The sequence below is a fragment of the Coffea arabica genome, chromosome 4c (genome assembly GCF_036785885.1).
Source record: "Coffea arabica cultivar ET-39 chromosome 4c, Coffea Arabica ET-39 HiFi, whole genome shotgun sequence".
Taxonomy (NCBI): Eukaryota; Viridiplantae; Streptophyta; class Magnoliopsida; order Gentianales; family Rubiaceae; genus Coffea; species Coffea arabica.
In genome coordinates this window covers 166,327-187,905 of record NC_092316.1, presented here as the reverse complement: position 1 = coordinate 187,905, position 21,579 = coordinate 166,327, and the positions used below count along the sequence as shown (strand labels likewise).

General features: G+C 36.8%; 2 protein-coding genes, 1 long non-coding RNA gene and 3 other non-coding genes across 7 annotated transcripts; 5 read left to right on the top strand and 1 right to left on the bottom strand.

Moving 5' to 3' along the window:
- The first annotated feature begins 660 nt into the window (after window positions 1-660).
- LOC113739860 (uncharacterized) lies at window positions 661-3,382 on the top strand. Its single transcript, XR_003460332.2, has 2 exons — window positions 661-1,641; window positions 2,602-3,382. It is a non-coding gene; the product is annotated as an uncharacterized lncRNA (long non-coding RNA).
- On the top strand, window positions 1,380-1,452 carry LOC113740525 (small nucleolar RNA snoR64a). Its single transcript, XR_003460519.1, has one exon. It is a non-coding gene; the product is annotated as a small nucleolar RNA snoR64a (small nucleolar RNA).
- LOC113740467 (small nucleolar RNA snoR20a) lies at window positions 1,704-1,798 on the top strand. The gene has a single exon (XR_003460467.1). It is a non-coding gene; the product is annotated as a small nucleolar RNA snoR20a (small nucleolar RNA).
- LOC113740515 (small nucleolar RNA R38) lies at window positions 2,361-2,440 on the top strand. Its single transcript, XR_003460510.1, has one exon. It is a non-coding gene; the product is annotated as a small nucleolar RNA R38 (small nucleolar RNA).
- A 1,325-nt stretch (window positions 3,383-4,707) lies between the features above and the next one.
- LOC140005048 (uncharacterized) lies at window positions 4,708-12,246 on the bottom strand. 2 transcript variants are annotated; one of them, XM_072045138.1, is made up of 9 exons: window positions 11,972-12,246; window positions 11,830-11,859; window positions 9,722-10,041; window positions 9,447-9,532; window positions 8,256-8,402; window positions 7,270-7,438; window positions 5,558-5,670; window positions 5,199-5,292; window positions 4,708-5,034 (listed from the first exon to the last, which is right to left on the bottom strand). In XM_072045138.1, the coding sequence occupies exons 3-8, from the start codon at window positions 9,951-9,953 to the stop codon at window positions 5,200-5,202; spliced, it is 840 nt and encodes a 279-aa protein (XP_071901239.1). In that variant the 5' UTR covers window positions 9,954-10,041; window positions 11,830-11,859; window positions 11,972-12,246; the 3' UTR covers window positions 4,708-5,034; window position 5,199. The 2 variants fall into 2 exon arrangements, with proteins under 2 accessions (XP_071901239.1, XP_071901240.1); XM_072045139.1 differs by having other exon boundaries at window positions 7,270-7,372; window positions 11,830-12,246.
- Window positions 12,247-14,425: 2,179 nt separating this feature from the next.
- LOC113740046 (mediator of RNA polymerase II transcription subunit 8-like) lies at window positions 14,426-21,474 on the top strand. The gene is made up of 12 exons (XM_072045137.1): window positions 14,426-14,884; window positions 15,006-15,130; window positions 15,301-15,425; window positions 15,546-15,726; window positions 16,460-16,561; window positions 16,651-16,718; window positions 17,044-17,322; window positions 17,787-17,843; window positions 19,202-19,411; window positions 20,094-20,147; window positions 20,889-20,943; window positions 21,129-21,474. Exons 1-12 carry the CDS (start codon window positions 14,604-14,606, stop codon window positions 21,320-21,322), a joined length of 1,731 nt encoding a protein of 576 aa, XP_071901238.1. The 5' UTR covers window positions 14,426-14,603; the 3' UTR covers window positions 21,323-21,474.
- Window positions 21,475-21,579: the final 105 nt, after the last annotated feature.

The window sequence follows — 21,579 nt, the reverse complement described above, 5'->3', positions numbered from 1 at the left end:
ATAGTTTCAATATTAAAATTCAGACATTTATATATTTCTTTTCAGTGTTTGAAATTCAACAAATTAATTTTTTCAATAATCAGATTAAAAATTTCAGATCCAGTTTATCAACCGGACCTTAAATTAACATTACCTTCCATATACTTGTTAACAACATTTGAGCAATAATAATAATAATAATAATAATAATATAGAAAGTAATCAAAATACTACTTGGTTGTATACCAAAAGCAAAGAATATAATGATATGAGCAAATAGCATAGGATTCAACCATATGGATTAGCAATCTAAAACTTTGTTTCCAAATTGGGAAAAAAAAAGGAATTAAGAATGCATCCACATTTTGTAATGGTTAAAATTTTTTAGATTGACAGTTCACACACTAGCGGTTTATACAATGTTAATATGAATTTAAAGTTGAAGTTCCATTTACATTATTAATGCAAGAAAAATTAATTCATTTTGTCAAAAGTTTAAGTGTGAGGTTTCTTTTGAAAAAGGAAGGAAAAAAAAAATGAAAGAGCGTGGAGTGGGAAGAGGCCTCCAGGTCAGCCCTAACCGAAGAAGAAGAAGGCGGCTGCTAAAGAACATACTGTCGAGCCCCCCGGCCCCCGCCCATTCTCTCTCTATATATACACACACATTACACGTATAATGCCAGAGAGAGAGAGAGGTCAGCAGTCGCTAGACTACTCTCCCTCTAAACACTGGAATACTTTCACTTCCCTTTTCTCCATCCCTACATTACTTCTTTTCTTTTTTCTTTTCTCTTTTTTAGTCCGAACAATTTACTTCTCCTACACATTTCTTGTTCTTTTACTCCGATAAATAAATAAAATGAGTTCAAAACTGCTATTGCCCGCCTCCCTCTCTCAAACCCTAATACTAATTCCAACCACCAAACCCGCCGCTCCTCCCCCTCACCTCTCCGATCCTCAACGCCTTGGCTGCTCGTCGCCATCATCGTCCAGCGTTCTGCCTCCCTTTGGCTCCCCGATGCCTCCTACTGGATCCTCCCCCCCTCAATCCCATGCGCCGCGCCACTACGCCCTCGCCCTTCTCCTCCACAACCTCTCCAATTCCCTCTCCGACGACCAGGTTATGCCCTTCGCCACCTCTCGCGGTTGCCCTTCCTCCGCTTTCTACCTTCAACCGCCGGCCCCAAGGCATTTTTGCCTTCTACCAACTCCACCATCTTCTTTCTTCTTTCTCCCCCCCCAACTTCCCTTTTTTCGAACGGTTCTACGTTGGCATTTTCTTTTCAATGCTTATTAGATAGAGCTGTATTGAATTTTCCCCCCCCGGATGAGTTAATGATTTTCCCAGCGTTCATCACCCCCCCCCAACTCTTTGTATGTAGACTAAGAGGCCAAATGATGTTCTTTATTGAGTTGAATGCCCGAAATATTTTTGGGTTTCGTGATTCTTCTCTGAATAGGAAGATCTGATGTCCCTCTCTCCCCATTGACTTGTGATATAACGACCTACGTTATGTGAATTTTCTGCTCTGCTCTGAGCTTAGATTTCTGAAAATCAATGCTTGGGGAGCTTATTCCCTTTATCAACGTTAAACCTGCTATTTTCCGCTACCCCATGTCTGCTATTTATTGATCCGTCGTATGTTTGGTTTTCCTGTTTCTGTGAGTATTGTCTCTTGTACCTGTACAACTATTTCGGTATTGTATTATTAGTTGTTGAGCCCGCCAATGATGACTGTTAAAGGTTGAATCTGAAATGCTAGTTATAGTATTTGCTACAATACTGTTGATATTGTTTTGTACTAGGACGGTCTGAGGCATCGGCTCCTCCCCACCCTTTCCCCCAATTTTCTCATTTCCTGTCATCCCTGCGTCATGCCTGAATCTTTTTTATTAAACTCTCCTGCGCGTATTTTTTTCTGAATTTTCTTCAAGGCTTGGTTCTGGGGTCTATCATGTGTTGTCAAGTTGGCCAATTATGAACTCTGCAGTGCTTATCGTGAATGATGAGAACCTACACTAACAGTTATCCCTGTCTGATTCAATTTGATGTGTTCGTTTGATCTGACGCATGCGCTGCAGGCTAAATTGTTCCTTTTTTTCCTTCTTATTTATTCCCATTGGCTTTCTTTTACCTTAGTTCTCCTGATTTTGAAAAGGTTTTTACTGATCAACTGTGACATAGAAAAATGTAAATGATGTTGCACTAAAAAACAATTTCTTGTATGCCCCATAAGTTTACCTTCTTTGGTATGCAATGTATGATATGTATCACTTTGTCTCCTTTATGTTTGGAACAAACGAGTAGCTTATGTCCTCAAACTTACCTAGGGTTACTACTTAGTTGGCATTACTGAGTGTTTGTGGCCGAGAGCTGCAGTTTTTGTGGATGAAGAGATAAAACAATTCACAGTTATCCCTGTCTGAATTTTCTGAAGGAACCCTGTGACCTGACACAATAACAACTGCAGTTCCATAACAGGCATAATATTCTCAAATCTAAGCTCAAATTGTGAGCGGATGATTGTTTATGTTTAGTTTGCATGTCAATTAATTGCAGCACTACTTTTTTCACACTCGAAGAATCCTTTTCATCCACTTTCTGGGTCCTTTTGTTTGCAGAGACTGTGGGAGCCTATGTTGCGAGCTTATGTAGTTGCGAAATGAACTGGGAGAGGAAGATAAGTGCACGTGTTCAAAGCAAAATCTTTTCATGGTTTGCTGGAGAGTTGAAACACATCCTGTTTATGCTTTAGAAAAGGCACTTGGTGGGAAGAGCTGTTAATCTTTCCTATTGTGTTTTACTTTAGTGTCCGTTTAATTGTAGGGCATCTCAGTAATGGCTTTTGACGGTATACATTGCGTGGTACTCAGCTTGATTCTATTGTACTGATTCTAATAGAAGAGAAGCCATAGAGATATCTAACCGTGCGTCTGGTTCTGAGGTTGAGGAAGGGTAAAGCACAATACGCAATGATTTTGCTTTTCAGTTCTGGATTAAAGGCAACATTAAGTCATGTTTGTTGATATACTAATAATTTTGTTTGAGTTTGGGGAGCCGGGTGGACTTTTTGAACGTCTGGTTCTTTCCAACAGTAAAGATGCTGTCAAGAGCTGGCAATTATCCACCTGTCAATATCTGAGAGTGGCGGTTTGCAACTTGCCTTAGGCTTATCTTTTGTCGTCAAGGACTATTCATGAACTTGTACATATGAACTTGTGTTGCTGCAGTTTACTGTCTTGTATTGTCAATGCCCAGTAGAAACTATTTTCTGTATCATCATACTTGAATCCTAGAGAGGTGTTAGGGCTTGACAGCATTGGATGTGCGGCAAAGTTTATAACCTTGTACTGGTTTCTTGCATCCTTTGTTTGAATTAGATGTACAGATTGGATCTGACTATATTTTGTTACATTATCTGCTTGTCACTAATAAAAAGTTCCCAGTATCGCACACAAAATTTTTATCTTGCATCCTCGAGCGACCCCTTTTACTTTTTCATCCATCCAAATGAAGGCATGTAACCATTCTATTTGAGATAACCAGAATCGTGATGATGTGTATGGAATGGAAAGAGTAAACGTCCGTTTGAACAAGGTAAAACGTAAATTTGGATTTTGGACAAGGTAAATGCCTACAAGTTCTCGAGAAGTGTGTTAAAATCTCAAGCTTAAGGTTATAACATCACTGGTAGCTATATCATGGACTAATGGGGCTAACGTTGCCCCACAGGCTACAACAATTGTACAGGTGATGAGCAGAACAGGCGTTGTACGGATGATTAGCAGAACAAGCAGACCAGACGGAGCTCCAAAATGCACAGAAAAACAAACAGAATTTGTCGTATATTACACATGGGGCTATACACTACGTTGGAATGATTACTTGATCTAAGGGTAAACAGTGCATGCGGATGCAGTTTTCACCACCACACTGGTAGCAGCGGTGCAAAGTGCAAACGAATCGAACCGTTCGCGAGTCTCGCTTGATTCGAGCTCGAGATGGTCTAGTCAAAATCGAGCTCGAACTCAAAACATTACGCGAGCTCGAATATATATATAAATATATTTTTTATTTTTATTTTAATAGTAAAATTATATAAATATCTTTAATATTTTATTATTTATTAAAAAAATATTATTTTATTTATTTTTTTAAAAAAATATTATTTTATTTATTTTTTTAAAAAAATAAAATAATTATTTTTATTTTTTTCGAACTCGAGCTTAAAAATTGCCAGCTCGTCGAGCTCGAACTCGAGTTCGAATTCGATGGAATTAAGTTAAGACTTTGACTCGATAAGCTCTCCTACACTAGCCCTCCTCCTTTCTTTTAAGCTCTTTCTTCAGGGCATTTCCAGGGAAGGGAATGAGGTAAATAGCAAATTTGCTCAAACAATCACAATCTCCTCAACTCAGACTAATTATGATTAGATAAGCTAAAGGTGCGAAGAAATGAACAATGCAATGTACCTAAAAAAGAGCACCACCTAGAAAATAGAGCTACAGTAATTTTTACTGGAAAATTTTTTTTCCTTGCATTGCAAATTGTTTTTCAATCACTTTTTTATCTTTCTAACCACCTTTTTTCTCACATATATCACAAAACAGAAAGAGCTACAATAATTATTCTAATATTTTTTCCAAATAATCTTCTATCAAAGCACACTCTGATATTTCAAAATACCCTGAGACATGCACTGTAAACTTAACGTAAGAACAAACTGATTATCCCAAATACTGGGCTTTACAAGCCTTCCACAATGTTCTCATTGCTTTTGTGTGATCACCAGTTGTATTAACAACAAAACAAGGAAATAAAAGAAGATGATCAATTTGTAATTCCAATGGTGAAACAATGTTTGTGATTAAATGAGATTTCTTCTAGGGAAAAAAAAAAAGCACGGGACCTGGGGACAGGTAAAATTTACATATTACGATTCAACATGGGGTTGGATTGCTACGTGTAATTTGTGCATCTGAGAGACCAGATGTGCCACTGCCACCACAAAACCCTCTGGCTTATAAAGTTCTGAATCCATAATAATGGGGAACCTGAAAAAGGCAGAAGGTTATTATGTTAATCCGTGAAAGACATGTTAGTCGCAATTCCTTCTGCCCGTCAATGAAGACAAAAGGATATTTTACTAACTTCTACAATATAGACATCTAATCTTACAAGCTGTTACCAAAACCAATAGGCAGGCACAAATTCTCACCTTAATAGAGGCCCAACATTCTTAGCTCGGTAATGTGGCTGGGATCAAGATCTGGGACATCTTTACTGGATTCTCGGTCTTCAACTATGTACTCCTGTCAAAACAACATCAGACTTCATCACCATAAACTTGATGCTTTACAAAAGAACTACTTTAACCCACCAATTATATGAAAACAGAAAGGGTGAGAAAAACCTACTGTCAAACACAAGTGCTCTGAACTTAAGTTTGGAAGAAAAAAACTACATTTGTGTATGTAAAAAAATTACAACATAACGAGGCCTCTTAAAAGTTCCCAAGAAAGGGGAAAGAAGGATTCCTTATTAGGATCATTGTTTCATCAAACAATCATCCAGTACCTTTGTCAATTCTTGTTTGGCAAGTACATGGTAGTGGCGTTCATTGATCCTCTGTCCACAAATTATAGCTATGAAGAAACCATAAAGCAAACCCACCAACACAACTGCCAAAACTGCAAAGTGAAATGAAAAATGCTAAGATGTATTACTGTTGTAATACGAAGGGACAGAATCCTAACTAGCCTTGAAATAAAAGATGAGAATACAAGGGGTGATGTGCCTAGATTCTTCATTGCTAAAAGAAATAAGAAGAGATATTCCTATGATGATTACAAACCGTAAATAATCTGACAGTGTTAATAAGGCCATATTGAGAGAGGGAAAATAAATAAATAAAGAGCTGTAGTTTCTCTTTTAACTTCTGCAATAACAGCCAACGGTCTAAAAATCAACAAAATTAGACTTGTAACCACACATATCACAGAAGAATGACCCCAAAGGGAAAGTTAATTCTCTAATATACATGCAACTAGTGCATCTGGAAACTAGTAACAAGGACCTTCACTTGCAAACCAAATTCAGGAAACTGGGATCACAACTGAATAAGTACTACATGAATAATTACGAAAATCACATTGGTAAACAGCAAGTTTGTTATTCATATTTCTGCTACAGTACTAGTTTCTTTCATGCGAGGTCCTAGTCCTGCTATCTATTTACTCTTCTTCCCCTACCCATACCACTGCATATTAGAGCATTTCTACCAACAGAGTCATTAGAAGAAACCTGAAACTGGTTCTACCATATGATCTGAAACTAGTTTGTTATTCGTATTTCTGCTATAGTACTACTTTCTTTCATTTGCGGTCCTAGTCCTTCTATCTATTTACTCTTCTTCCCCTACCCATACCATTGCATATTGGAGCACTTCTACCAATAGAGAAATTAGAAGAAACCTGAAACGGGTTCTACCATATGACACTGACTCAAGAAGTTGGATTTTTTGAAATCAATGTTCAATGCACTTTGTGCATTAGTGTGGTGTAGTACCTTTCTCATGGAGTACGAGGTAGAAATCCCATTGCCCATGAGTCAATATAATAAGAAGGTTATCAAGAACAACAAATCACTTTGCTCATTTTCTTTTCTATCCTTTTTCCAGCTTTTAAATGTCTTTTGTAGAAATATAAAAGGCGAGGAAGGTGATCTGTATAACTCTTTTTCACCCGAGCCATATGACCAGGGCCGCTAAAACTGACTAGTTCTACAATTTTGCATTATTAGCAAGTCATAAGATAAATTTGTCGCAGCAACCAGAGACTTGTACATTATGCACAATTTCCAACTTCAAGGTTACATGTTGGAGAAAAGAGGTGGGAAAACAAGGTCTTCCCCCATGCTACTTGCTGCAAGTATCATGCCTCAAGGGCAGATCAGACGCCAACATGCAACATCATGTTTAAGTATTTTCTTTCTAAACCATAACAGGTGAAAGCTTTCACAGCTTCAAAGGAGCTGAAATTAATGTTCTGTCAGCTAGAGAATGGAGAAGATGACAAATGAAAACATGATAAAAATGATCTTCATGATTCAAAAAACCTGTCATATGGGCAAATAGTTCATAAAATGTAACCACAAAGTTCTCGTAGTTTTGCAATTTAAAATTGATATGCCAATTACACTAAGGCATGGAACATCAAGAACTGTTTGGTGTTCATATGCATGTAGTAACTAAAAAACAGTTGATGTTCACAGGTGCGGAATGATTTTACCTGCCATGGTATAAAAACCGTAAGGATGTTCTTCATAACCAAACATTTCCCTCAGTTCCTCTCCATAAAATTTGTAGACCAACACACCCAAAAATGCTACAATCTGCAGAGTTTCAATATATGCATGCTGAAAGTCCATAATTAAGTACCTCAAATAGACTCCCAAAAACTGGAACAGAAAGGCAACTATAAGGAAATTAATTTTAAAACCCGCATGCAATTAAGCATCTTCGGAGAATTTAAGCATCAAGAACAACATTTTCAGTTGAGCAAGGTGCTTTACAGTCTTATCTCTCAATCCAGCCAATTATGAACCCATTAGTCTTTACTCATGTAACTCTTAACCAGCTAAATAATACCTAGTTAATCCATTAAAAGATTCATTCAGTAGGCAACATATCATGCCTTGTAGCAAGATTAGGAGAATAAAAAGGCTCTATTAGATTGGTGAAATTACTAATTTAATCCTACATACAGCATGGTGATTCCAGTTGGTAAGATCAAGAACTTGGAACAAGTTGCTCTAAGTTGCTGAACTTTCCCTTGATGGACAAGGTCACCAAGATTTTGCTTGGAGCTTCCAAGAAACCGACTAGAAATTTACTAAATCCGATTTCATTCTTGGTTGACAAATGAAAATTACAGGATATAAAAAATATAACATGAACAATTTTGGGATAGAAGGGAAGATATAAGATACATTTCATACATTCACCTAACATGCACATGCAAACAAAATATACAGTCGCATATGCAGACAAATATTTGTATATGATTATATAGACCCAAAGAGCAAAAAAAGAAAAAGAGAGGAAGAAGAGGTCAACTATATGAAACCAGGCTCAGTCCGTATGGTTAAAACTTTACTCAGGATGTTTCACATTGATGGATTGCTGATTTGACGACCAATTTGGAATATTACAGCTCTTATAGCATAATAAGAAGAAATAAGGGAAAAAGAGAGGGTAATAAAAATCATGTCATACCAGCTGAACAATAACAAAAATGAAGGCATGGTCCCTAGCAACAAGGAACTGGAATTTCAACCTCAACCACCAGCGGTCAGGTGGAACATTTGCACGCAATATGAACACTGCCCTGCATTCTGTACAGTGTGAAAAGGCAAAGCCCTCCTGAATGTTGGAAGGCAAAATATTTAGTGCAAAATCTCCAGATAAAAAGGATTAGCATTGAATCTCAGAACTCCTTAGAATGATACTCTAGTGCTCAAGAGGTTGCCACCCTGCCCTCCAACCCACCCATGCAGAGTCCTTTATTAATTATTGCTTTCACTATTTAATTAAGCCATTAATTAGGAAGTTACATTCCCTACCTCCCCCCACAAGGTGACAAATGCAGGACGAGCAGTGAGTTACAGCAACATGTTATGAGCTGTTGTGTCACATCCTAGGGCAAGATTTTTGATGAGCAGTGAGTTACAGCATGTTACAGCCATTAATTAGATATGTAACATGGACAAGATTTTTTCCTTCTGCAGGAGTAAATAATTAACCAGTAGTCATAGTATTTATGACTCAAATTTAGAATAGTACCAAACAATTTTGTTAAGTAAAACAACAATACAATCAGGTTATGTTAATAAATGAACTTTGAGAAGATTCTTTATGGCTTTTAGAAGTCCATGCATAATGTGGAGAAGCAAGTGAAGAGTGTATTGTTCCACAACTCATTGATTTTATTAAATTTAAAGAGCATTACAAAAGATTCGTGTACTTATACGAGATCTATGTTTAGGATAGTCAATGTTGTTTCAAAATTTACCAGTAAGCATGGCATCCAGTCACAAGATAGGGCATCAGTAACATCAGGAAAGCTTGAGCAAACAACTTTGTCCTTATAAAAAGGACAAACATAGACATATCTCTCTTCATCATCAAGTTTATCCCACCATGAAGAGATGCCATTTCTAAAACGGCACCTGGTCCACTTTGTTTAGTGACTGTATGCAAATTTTCTCTGGGTTTGTAGAGTATTAAAAATGATAACAAGTCTTCAGATATTTTTCCTCTTAAATACACAATATTAACAAACTTGTAGTATGACATAGTTTAGCATATATGTGGCAGAAACAAGGAATATCATCAATTCTTTATCCAATCAGAGGTGACTAACAAAAAGGACGAACTACCATTATGCAAACACGACGCAAAATTCACCTTTGTTGATCTCCAGTTATCAAGACATGATCTGTGGACATGCTTCTGTGTGCCTTTACAATGACATGGCGCAATCAGATCTTCTCCTGACAATCAATGCTGAATTCTCAGTAAAACCAGAACATCTAAATGTGTATCTCTAATTAATCAAAGAAAATAGTCCTCAGTCATTTTGCCATATACACCTATTGGTGATTAGAAAGGTAAATGCATCAGCATGATAGGTAAATGCACCCAACAAGGCAAAAGGAACATTGAGGTATAAATACAGACACCTCCAGTATCAAGACATATACGGCAAAGTGGTTGGTCTGCATGTACTAAAGAACAGTTTTCATCTGCATCACCACTTGGTGAATCATCGACTGTTAGAGAAAATTCTCCGCTGACAGTGATTTCAATTGAAGATGAAGACTCCTCAGATCTCTTGGCAGTAGCGGACTGAGATAAAATCGGCTCTGTTTCCAAAATATCCTCTGCCCGACTGTCATTTGACACTAATTGCATTGCGGAAACTGTTGAATGCAAATTAGATCATAAAATTCATAACCAAAGATAGCACTTGTAAAGATCATTTCAGAAGAAACCCCAATTCCTGCAGACAAGATGAATAATTGCAATATCAGGAGAAAATATCCAGAGTTGATATATGAGAAGCTACCTGAATAACTTTTGCAAGAAAGTCTATTCTTGTCATTACTCAACTTCCAATACAAAGTTATCTTTTCCAGTGCCCCAGTAGCAGAAACGTTACAATTACATATTCTATCTTGACAAGTTCATATATCCTAGTTGCTCATCTAGAGGTTAAGGTCACTAATCAAAGTCATAAATGGAAATAACTGCTGTTGATGCATATAATAGTAATGTATTAATGTCTTAGGAAGACATACTGCAACAAGGAGGAAAGTAAATGTATTTTCACCATTTTTCAGCCTCATAAAAAGCAGTATTTACAGCAATCATGGTAACAAAGAAAAAACAACAACGGAATCATTAATCAATGAGATATCCATTAAGAAAACTGCATCCATTAGTTTGACACTAACTAATTAGCTCCTATAAATATTTTCATTTTCTGCAATCTACCCAGTCATAAGAGTTAAGAAAGTCCAAAAAAATATTTTAACACCAGGAAACTTATTTATTCATCTTTCACTCTGGCTAATTTTGTACCACTCAAATTCTACAGCCACCAAACAACACACAAGGAAACTAGGAGTGACAAAGAAGCATAAAACCAATATTCTACCACAACGTCATCAAGGTATTAAGAGCTTTTTGTTCCAGTGAAAATAGCCCATAATCTCAGCTACCAACATGTTATGACATCTTAGAGTAATGACATTAGATTGAGAATTATTCAATTCGGTATCTGTTTGATCTGTCTACGCTTCCTCCTCTGCAATTTCTTAATAAAAACCAAGAGAAAAAAAAAAAAAAAAGATATCCATCCTAGCCAGGGTTAAATCTTGTTAAGGCCAGAAGCGCAACTACGGGTGAGAGGCACAATACAAAGATCTGTCTGGATGTATTATGCTGATCTGATACATATGATAAAGTGTTTAAAGGCTGCATACCATTATTTACAAAATTTTTGACTCAAGAATATGCTTGTGATTTGTCTGATCGTTTCATCAAATAGGAGTGTGAGCAATAAATTACGTATACTGGACAAAAGCACGTCAAATTTGGGGTCCAACAACGTCCAAGTTCCATGCTTATCATCATTCAAATATTTATATTCTAAAAGAAATTACATTCGTGTACATATCTCTGTGAATGACAATTTGATTAGATACAAAACAAGCACGAGGATGATGGCACGCGCCATGCGGGAATAAAGCAAGGTATTAATCCCATAAGTGTTGATGGCATTGTTGAACAGATGATTCTTGGAGACTAGTAGACATAGGATGTATCATATTTACTTTACAATGGAAAAGCATTTGCCATTTACGATGGAGATTTGGTCAAAGAATTGAAAAAACATAATGACAGGGACAAAAATACAAGTAGGAGGAGGAGGAGGAAATTTAGTGAGGTGGGTTAGTAGAACAGTAGTGCTAGTCGTCCCAGTTGGGTAGTGTAGTGCGAAGCAGAAGCAGAAAGGGGGGTGAACTGGGTACTGCTTAAATGATCAGACTTAAAGAGATCAGGGCAAGGAAAGGATGCAAGAGTGAGCAAAGCAATAAAGAAAACGGGCAAAGCTATGATCTTTTTGACCGACTGAGAGACAACAACGAGAATTTGCAGGAATTAATCAATCCATACGAGCAACTTAATCAATGTTAATAGATTAAGAAACGGACAACAGGAATCATTAGAAGGAAAAAAAATTTTATAAAAAAAAAATAGAGACGGTGAAAAGAGGAGGAATTACCTGAAATTAAGCAATGGGAGAAGAGGGATCCTGGGGAGATTGGAAAAAGGACAGATAAAGAAATTGGAAAGAAAATGGAATTATAATTGGCAAAGACTTGTTGGTCGGTAGGGAATTGACTTTCATTTTTTTTAAGAAAAACCTTATTGCGAGAGTCGCAGGGTGGACCGACGTCGCAAATGGAGGAGGAGGCAGTAGAAGTAGTTGAAGGCCAGGCAACACAACACTGTATTGAATAATCAATTGTTTAAAACCCAGAAACAGGAAGGAGGACTGGAGGAGGAGCAGTGTGGATGGTGATGATGAATTATTGATTCAGGATTGCTGGGCGGGCGGAATGGACAGAAGGCAGCGTCACCGGTCAGACCTGGAATCGGAAGTCCACATGTGATCTTCCTCCCTTTTGGTTTTTTTTTTTTTTTTATTAAATTAAATTAAATTAACGAGGAGGGAACTCGTACTAGTTGGAAGCATAAGTATTGAGAAATGCAATTTGGTCCCCAATATTTAACTTACACACTAATTCTGGTGCATAATATTTCGATCAAAACGAATGTGATCCCAAAGTTTCAGCCTTTAGCTAGTAAATCAGAGACAATGACGGCGAATTTAAGAGCCACTGGCAGTCAAAATCAAATTGCTGTTAGTCAATAGTTCTGAATTTTCACTTTTGATCCCCTGACGTTTTTTACTTTGAATTCTTACGATTCTTTGAGCCTCAAATGATAAATACGATGAAAATGAGAAAAAAGATTAGATCAAAATTATATTAGATGTGCACTAAGGTGCATTTGAGTGTATTTTGTATTAAGTTATAATTAAACAGTTTATCATTTGAACAGTTTATCATTTAATTTTGAGAATAAAAAACATGGAAAAAGCTTATTAAACTTTTTCCCTTCTTTTTTTTATATATTTTTTGTTTCATTTTGTTTGTGTCACTAATTTCTTATATCTTTTCTTCTTATTTGCATATTTGATCTCAAATTTGGCATAATATATTCACTTATTGTTTTGCACTGTAATAATTTGGCTATCTACTATGATATGCACGAAATAGGTGCCTTGTTATAATTAATAGAATATTCAACAAACTTATCAATATATATATAGACTCTACTCGAAGACCAATTGTCATGTATGAAATTTATATCTTAACAGCAATAAAAGTCCTTCTCCTGGTGATTGCGCAGATGATCCCACTGGTTGCACACGAGCATTAGAGGCATTATTTAAAAAACTTCATTATTAAATTTTAATAGAAAGGAAACACATGTATAAAAATGAAATAACAAAAGAAAGATCAGTAATTATCTTCACTAATTATTTTGATTACATGCCCTTGCAGTGATTTGAAACCTGCTACAAGGACAAGTCATGCACGACGTTGTCTAATAGTAGTAATTAGAATAAAAAAGTCATGTGTTAAAATTAGTATTGTCTTTTGTTTTCAACTAATTCTCGTGCTATATATCGTCTAAGATTGTTATTTTGATATAATTCATATAAAAAAAAAGGCGCTCTTTAAATTAAATTACAGTAGTGTTATGTTGATTATAAATCATTTTAACAAATATTTATAGGGATCTGGGAACATAATTGTCACAGAAGTAATTCAATTCACAATTCATTTTATTTAAAACCATAACTATATATATATTTAAAATCTAAGAAATCATATTGATAGAAACTCCAGAGGTTAGAGATCACAAATACAAGTTAGAATTGCATACTAATGGCAATATGATTTTGGTAGTTACCTATCATGATTTTTTTGTTAATTGTCATGAATTTGTCTAAAATCAAAAGATTCAGGTACTACCTTTGTTTTGATCAAAATGTTAAGGATCAATTTAGCACATAAACCAAATATGGGGGACCAAGACTGCGTTTCTCCCTATATTACTATAATAAAATCAATTGTTATCTCTATTTCATCATCTCAATCTGATTGAATTACCTACTACCACTACATTCCTCTAGAATTAATAGCAATAGTAGTATTTATCTATCAAGTCAATGCTCCAAATTTACTTCTTATTCAATTCAAGAACTTTACTAAACCCACCTATCAACTTTAATATTACCCTTTTAAATTCAATTAACTTGTTCTTTTTCTTTTTAGAACGTACATGTATAGAATTTAAAAGGGCTATGTTGTTTTTGAACCTAATTATATCAATAGTGAGATAGTTTCATGTCGACTGGGAAAACAAAATCTACAAATGGTCTCAAAAAATAGGAATAGGAACAAAAGATGGGAGGATCTTGTGTCTCTCTATATTCTATTGATTTCTTCAAATTGGTCTATTATTGACTAATCATTAATAATAAGTGAGATAATTTGTTTTCAATTTAAATTACATAGGAAGGAGAAAAAACATTTAAGACTAAGGCGAATTGCGAATTTTTATGAAAATAATTTGTTGGCACATTTTTATTTTATATACATCATACTAAGCATATTTTGCCAAAAATAAAAAAATTTTAAAAACTTCAAATCTAAACGAGGCAAAAAGCTTTTAAAATTGACCTCCAAGAAGTATAGAAAATGTTCAACTAATGTGGGGACTGATTTAGATATTTGCCCATTTTATTGGCTTCAAGTAAAATCCAACGACTGAAGATGTCCTTTTCGACTGCAAAAAAAGGGGAGTAACGCTGTCGTTTACGCCGGGGGATTGGGCCAATTGTCTCTCTCTATTTATTGGTTTTTTTTTTTGTTTTTCAAATCACACAAAGTGGAGTTGGGGTTGGGGGGATCCGTTATTTCCATGGCTGGCATGGAAGGAATTGCAGCGGTGGGAGGAACTGGAATTGGAAGTGGAAGTGGAATAGGGGGAGGAGGAGGAGGTGTCTCAGTCTCAGAGGCTTCCCAGCAGCAGCAGCAGCAAGGGACTTCAAGAGTGGCGGTGGTGGAGAGGCTGAACCCAGCAGTTCAACAGCAGCTAAACCTCGACTCCGTCAGGACTCGCGCCATCAGCCTCTTCAAAGCCATCTCTCGCATCCTCGACGATTTCGACGCCATTGCTCGCACCAATGCTGTTCCCAAATGGTCTTATTACTCTCCACCCATAATCTCTTCAATCTTTCCTTTTTCCCCCTCTTGTTCCCATACGTATGGATACCAATCTGATTAATTTTTTTTTTTTTTTTTATGCGTGGATTCCAACCAGGCAAGATATATTGGGGCAATTTTCTATGGTTAATTTGGAACTCTTCAATATTGTCGAGGATATTAAGAAGGTTTCCAAGGCTTTTGTCGTCCATCCCAAGAATGTCAATGCTGAAAATGCTGCAAGTACTAACCTACCTATCTCCTCACTGCTGTTTGTTTGCTTTTCGCTTATCTTTCTCAGTTTTAACTACACCCACACCCTGCTACTTCAAATTCTTAACCATAAAAAAAAAAAAGCCATCTTTGTAATTTTCCAACATTCAAACTCCTCCTTTTGCTTGCTTTCCCTGCAGTTCTACCTGTTATGCTGTCATCAAAATTACTGCCAGAGATGGAAATGGAAGACAATTCCAAGAGAGAGCAGCTGTTACTTGGCATGCAAAACCTTCCCCTCTCCTTGCAAATTGACAAATTAAAGGTCCGACTAATCATCATTATTATTTTTTGCTTAAACATTTCCCACGCTTATATCTTACACCCATATGTTCTGGACTCCTTCCCCCCCCCCCCCCCCCCCCCCCCTTCTTCTGGTTCATAGAATAGAATTGATATGATTGGCGCTGCGTGTGAAAGCGCTGAGAAGGTCATAGCTGATACCCGCAAAGCCTACTTTGGTACTAGGCAGGGTCCTACACTTCTTCCAACCATAGACAAGGTTCAAGCTGCCAAAATTCAAGAGCAAGAAAATTTACTTCGGCATGCTGTCAATCATGGTGAAGGTGTTATTCTTACCTTGAATTGCTTTCCATGATAAGCTACTGAGACTTTTTATTTTTTCCCCCCAACTAGTTAAAATTACACCAATTGCTATAGAGTATTGATGATCTTTTGTGTGTGTGTTTTTTTTAAATATACTTGATTCCAGTACAGGTCTCTAGATAGTGAATTCTGTTTAGTTGATGTGACATAGGTTTTTTATATAGATACAGTATCATCAATTATGAAGCGCAAAATGAGAGTAAACATTCTGGGTCTGCTTTCTCTTGTTTCTCAATGACTGAAATCCCTTATATTGTTTCCAAAACAAGGTTGAGGCTTGAGGAGGGGAGAAGGTTGTAACTGTAGCAATAACATAACTTTATTATTGAGGAGGAGGAAAAAATGAGCGAGTAACAGAAAATTTTGGAAGCAAATGAAATTGATACCCTAGAAAAATAAAAAATTCACTCTGAGTTGATGATTGTGCCTTTAATTCAAATGGTTCTTGCGAAGAAAATAAACTGGGCAAATTGTATTACTTGTTTTTGAGAAGCAAGAACAGATAAAATCATCACTTAGTGCGGTTCTGCATAGCAGTTAAAGTTATATAACTTTGACAAGTTTGCTCTCGGGGAAACCCCTTTGAGCTTTTGAAACTCCTTGACAGTTGAATTCCTAAATGCAAGCTGAAACAGCTTGTCAGAATTGGTATATGCTTGGTCTTAAGAATTGATGGAAGTGGTCTGTCTGCAGGGTTGCGGATACCCGTAGAGCAAAGACAGATTACATCTTCGCTCCCAGTGCATTTGGTAGATATACTTGGTGATGGTGCCCAGACTTTTACAGATTCATCTGGTATAGTCTATTAGTTTCTCCACAGCATGCCTCCCAAAATTTATTTATCAAAATTTTTGGAGTAACCAATAATCTGACCTTCGTTTTAGGAATGTACATGAAAAGTACACCTCCCCTAGCATCAAGCAACACTAGCAGTCAGGGAGCCATGTTACAGGTTTATACTATCAATTTCTTCAAATTTAACTTCCTCCACATCCCAGGAGGATTTTGAATTTCTTACTGCCTGACATGCCTTTTTTAGCTTATCTGAATAATCTATTATCAGTTTGCATTTAATTTCATCAAATTGTTTTTTGGAATTGGGTTGCTATAATCTCATTATTGAATTTTTTTGTTTCGAGTTCCTTTTGAAGTTCTGGTCTTCTTTTATTTCTCCTCATATTTAATTAAATTTAGGCTGTCCCAGCTTGAATATAAAACGTAACTTTTCCCTTCTGCTTAACTGGCTCTTGGTCCTGATGAGATGATCTTTAGAATAGGCTGCTGGAGCACCACATATGGGAAGGGCAGCAGCTTCTCCTAGTGCTGCTAGTAGTACCTCTTTTGACCATACAACAACGTCTCCACTGCCGTATGCCAATTCCCCGAGGTCTGGTGCAAGCATGATGAATACTCCATCTCCTCAGCAACAGTCACACCAGCAACAGCAGCAGCAGCAGCAGCAGCAAAGGCAGAAAATGATGCAATTGCCACAGCATCAGCAGCAACTTCTCGCTCAACAGCAGTTTAGGCAGTCGTCATTGCCTGGACTAGGGCAGGTAGAATGTCTAGAATCTGCTTAAGTGATTTCGTTGGTTGAGTAATGAAATTACACTAAACAGAGCAAATCCATCATTGCATGGCAAAGTGAGATTTAACTTAAAAAGACTTCTGCTGGTGCATGACCAAAAAAATATTTGTTTCCTTAACCTTTTTCTTTGATATTTACATTATTTTTCTTTCGGCTTTCTCCACTGACCCAAAGGGCAAATAAAAATGATGAGAAGTAAGACAAAGCATCCCTCTTGAGAACCTATGATACTCTGTACATTGGATATATTATATCCCTCTTCTTTCCTTCATCTCCCATGAGCTGTTGTTTCAGTTTATATTTTTCAATTGACCTCTGCTGAAGTGTAGTATACAACTCTTCAAGTGGCTGAGTTGGCTGATGCAAAACTTTTTCCATTTTTCTCCATCTAGCTGAAATTTTCTTTTGTCAAACTGAATATGGTCTGTACAGAATCAACAAGGGCAGCTGCATGATCTTCAGGGCCAGTCTCAACAAAAATTCCAGGCGGTAATTGCAAACCTATTTTACCTTCCCCCTCCCCCTTCTCTTTATACCTCAGTTTCAGGTCTTTCTTATTTGCTATTCCTTTTCTATTTTCTGTCACTGGACTCCCCTCCTAAGGTAATTTGGCATCATGAATTATTCATGTAGTTCTCTTCCCTGTGCACCAGTTTGTTTTTCATTGCTCCACAAGTGCTTGTTTATATTGTATGACATACTTGAAAATGAATACGTGCCAAGGCATGCTATGCCTTCCTGGGAATTCCATCTATCAGAGTTCCTTCACATGACAGTATCACCAATCAGCTGGTCATGCTTTGCATGACTAGATGGATCTTGGATCTGGTTCTGAGAACTTCTCTATCCTGGTTTTCTCTTATGTGTCTTTTGAGACTTCCAGTGTCCCGTGTGCAAATGAGGATGTTGAAGTTATGATGTCATGTTCATTCTGCTACTTCCCTCTATGCTACTGCTAGTAGTTCAAGTCCTGTTAAATTCCATAAATATCCATGTTCTGGTTTGTCATCATTGCTTGTAGCAAATTGAGCATCTTTTAGTTGTTATATAAGGGAACATCTAGTCTGCAACTTGAAAGAATCTCCCACAAACTTGACTAATATTTGTCCATTGCAAATGGAATGCATACTTTTCTTTTCAATCCCTTCTCGAATAAACTTTAATTTAATTAAATAGAAACATTAAACTTTTGGCAATTTCTACCTTTTGAATACTTCACACACACACAAAAGAAGGAGGAAAAAAAGCTAGTGGCCCTTCCTGTTTGTGGCCCAACTCCCTGTTTCTAAGTTAGTTAATAGGGAGTTCAACCACTTATATTTTTCACTTTCCCATTAAATCATTTTGTATCCTCAACTCTTCCCTTACATCTTGCCTAGTCAATCTATGACATTCAATTTGGGATGGGGAGTAGCATTAAGTTGTGTCAGGTCTCTCATATTAGTTAGTAGATGGATTGCTTATTCAGGGACTTATGCTGAAGGAATTCTGGGACCATTGAGTTGTAAGTTTGGAGGAGTTCTTAATAAGTGATCGCTTTGTACATTGTGTGTATGGGTCATGTTGATGCCATAACTCTGAAGTTTTACTTTGCTGTAACTTAGCCTGAATGATAAATAAATAAGTCTTAACAATTCATGGCTCTTCATTTCTGTGGCTTTGTAATGCACATTGATTAGTTTTTGTATTATAGCTCTCTCTTCAATATGAATGGGATGACTTAAAACATTTAAAATGCTCTCTCTTTCTCTTTTAGTGGAGAGGCATTATATTATAGCAGTCATTGTTGTACCAGAAATTCTGTTGTTCACATATTTTATCAATAAGAATGCCTCTGCCTTTTCCAGTTACACAGCCAACATCAGATGCAATTCTCTCAGCCACTGGGGGCCCAGCAATTTCAGGGAAGGCAGCTGACATCTGGGGCCATTCAGCATGGTCTGGGTCAAAGCCAACTCAATCAAGGAAGCCAACTGAATCGTCATTTAAACCAGTTTTCTAACCCTGCAAATACTGCATTATTTAGTGCCGCTCAGAATACACCAACTTCCCAGATGGTTAGACAATTAGTTTGTTTTCCTTTCAATGCTTAACAGATCTGTTGATTGACCTTTTAAGTAAATTAAAAACACTAGGTTTTTGTCCCTTGTTGTTTGATGCTTTTATAGAGATCTCTATTGGATATATCTAATCAATACTTCCGGTTGCACCTTGTTGTCTTACTTCTCTTGACATACAGATATTAAATACTCAACTCCTAGGAACTCTCTCTTTTTGTCTAGTCCCTGTGAGCATTTATATGGATTTAAACTTCATAATTCCTTACCAATGAGCATAACTTTGGCTTTTGTCTGACAAAAATTTGGTCCTAAGAAGGTAGTTCTGGTTCCCAAATTAGTTCCTTATGATACTTCCTTCTGAGAGTCAATGACGTCGTTAGGCATTCGTACCTAGTTTCTCATTTGGTGTTTGCTCATGGATAGGTTTACTAATAGCCTTAATATTTAACCTCATCTGTTTCTTCCCTTGGTTGTTCAGAATTCTTATTTTGAAATTTACCTACTCACCTTTGGTCTTCACTAGCCAATTAACTGCAAGTTGACTATCTTCTTTTTAAACTATGGTTCTGAAACTCTCCTTCTATTTTGTGTTCCTTTTGTTTGAGTTATTTTGAAAGTCTTTCAATATTGATAAGATTGTGTATAGGTCAGTCTCTCATACTTTTCAGTTCAATGTCAGATTCCAAACATGTCAGCGATGATGCCATCTCAACCACTTCCGCCCAGAATGCAGGTTAGCTTTGCAATTCAATCTGCTGTTCTTATTGCCCTCTTTTCTAGTTTATTGAGAATGATATTGAATGGAGCTTTCTTGGGAGGAGAAGCAAATTTGAACATGATGGTGCTGCTTTGCTTCACAAAGTTGAGGCATGTTTTAAGGGTGAATTAGCTTCCAGTTTTTTTCAGTTTTTGGACAGTCTTAAATTCTCAATATAATACCTTATGTGCAAAGTGATGCAGATGTAACCTGAATTTGAGAATTGTACCTCAGACGTTGTCAAGTTCATCTCCTAATTGACCAAAATACCAAACACCCTGATGTTAGAATCTAGGGCTGATATAAATGAAAAGGTGAAATGGTGGTGCAGATGAACAAAAACTGTTGTTTTGACTTGACAAAGATATTCAAGTTTTCGGACATGATTGTGTGGTATGCCTTTGTAATGTTTGAGAATGACAGTGGAACTGATTAAAAAATTTTAGTGCTGGTCAACAGTTAGCTGTTTCGCGTTTCACATGTTTCAACCAACAGTAAGTTCTTTTTAGTTCTGAGGTAAAATTGCAATCTTCATCGAATCAAAAGGAGGGGTCTAGTTTATACAGTTGAACTTGTTTAAGTTGTCATGATCTTTTACAGCAGCGTTCAACTTGGTTGAAGAAATTCTGTCATCCTTATGAATGTTTTATTACTGGATGTATCTTTAACTGGCAATTATGTCATGAAATGCTCTTACAGTAACTTTGCTGCTTTCAGTTTGGAGTGTCTGGTGGCAGTCGGACTCTTACTTCACAAAACCTCAGTGACCAAAGTATGGAATTTGCTGTTTTTCTTGCGCGTACTGTTTTTCGTTTTTTAAGCTTTTGTCATGCCTAATTTTGTGCTATCTAGAATGAGGATGACATATAGACCTTCGTCTAGTTTTTTCTAGTTGGAATTGTAAGCATGCATGTCAACTGTGAGCGGCCTAAAACAAAAATGGTGACCTCTTTGCAGTGTTTGGCATGGGAACTACCAATCCTGGAAGTATGATGCCCATCCAGCAACAGCAGCAACAGCATGGTTCACAAGGTGCTTTTGGAAACATGCAACAGAACATGCAGAATCTACAACCTGGAATGGTGCCTCTCCAGAATACACCACAAAATCATCCCAATTTTCAACAACAAAGACCGCAAAACCAACAGTGATATTAGTTTATACTTGAAAATTCTTGTTCTAATTAAAATTTTGTTGGATGACTTTCATAGCATAAGACGTGTACAATGATGCTGCATATCAGCATCAAAGTTCTGTATCACATGTATTGACCAATTCCAGCATGAAAAGGTAAATTTTTTTATTTTTTTTTGGGGTTTCGGAGATGAATAATGGCAGGGCCCAGGCATCATGCTATATCAGTTTTATGGGAGCTCAAGAAAATAAGACGTAAGATATGAAGCTTGAG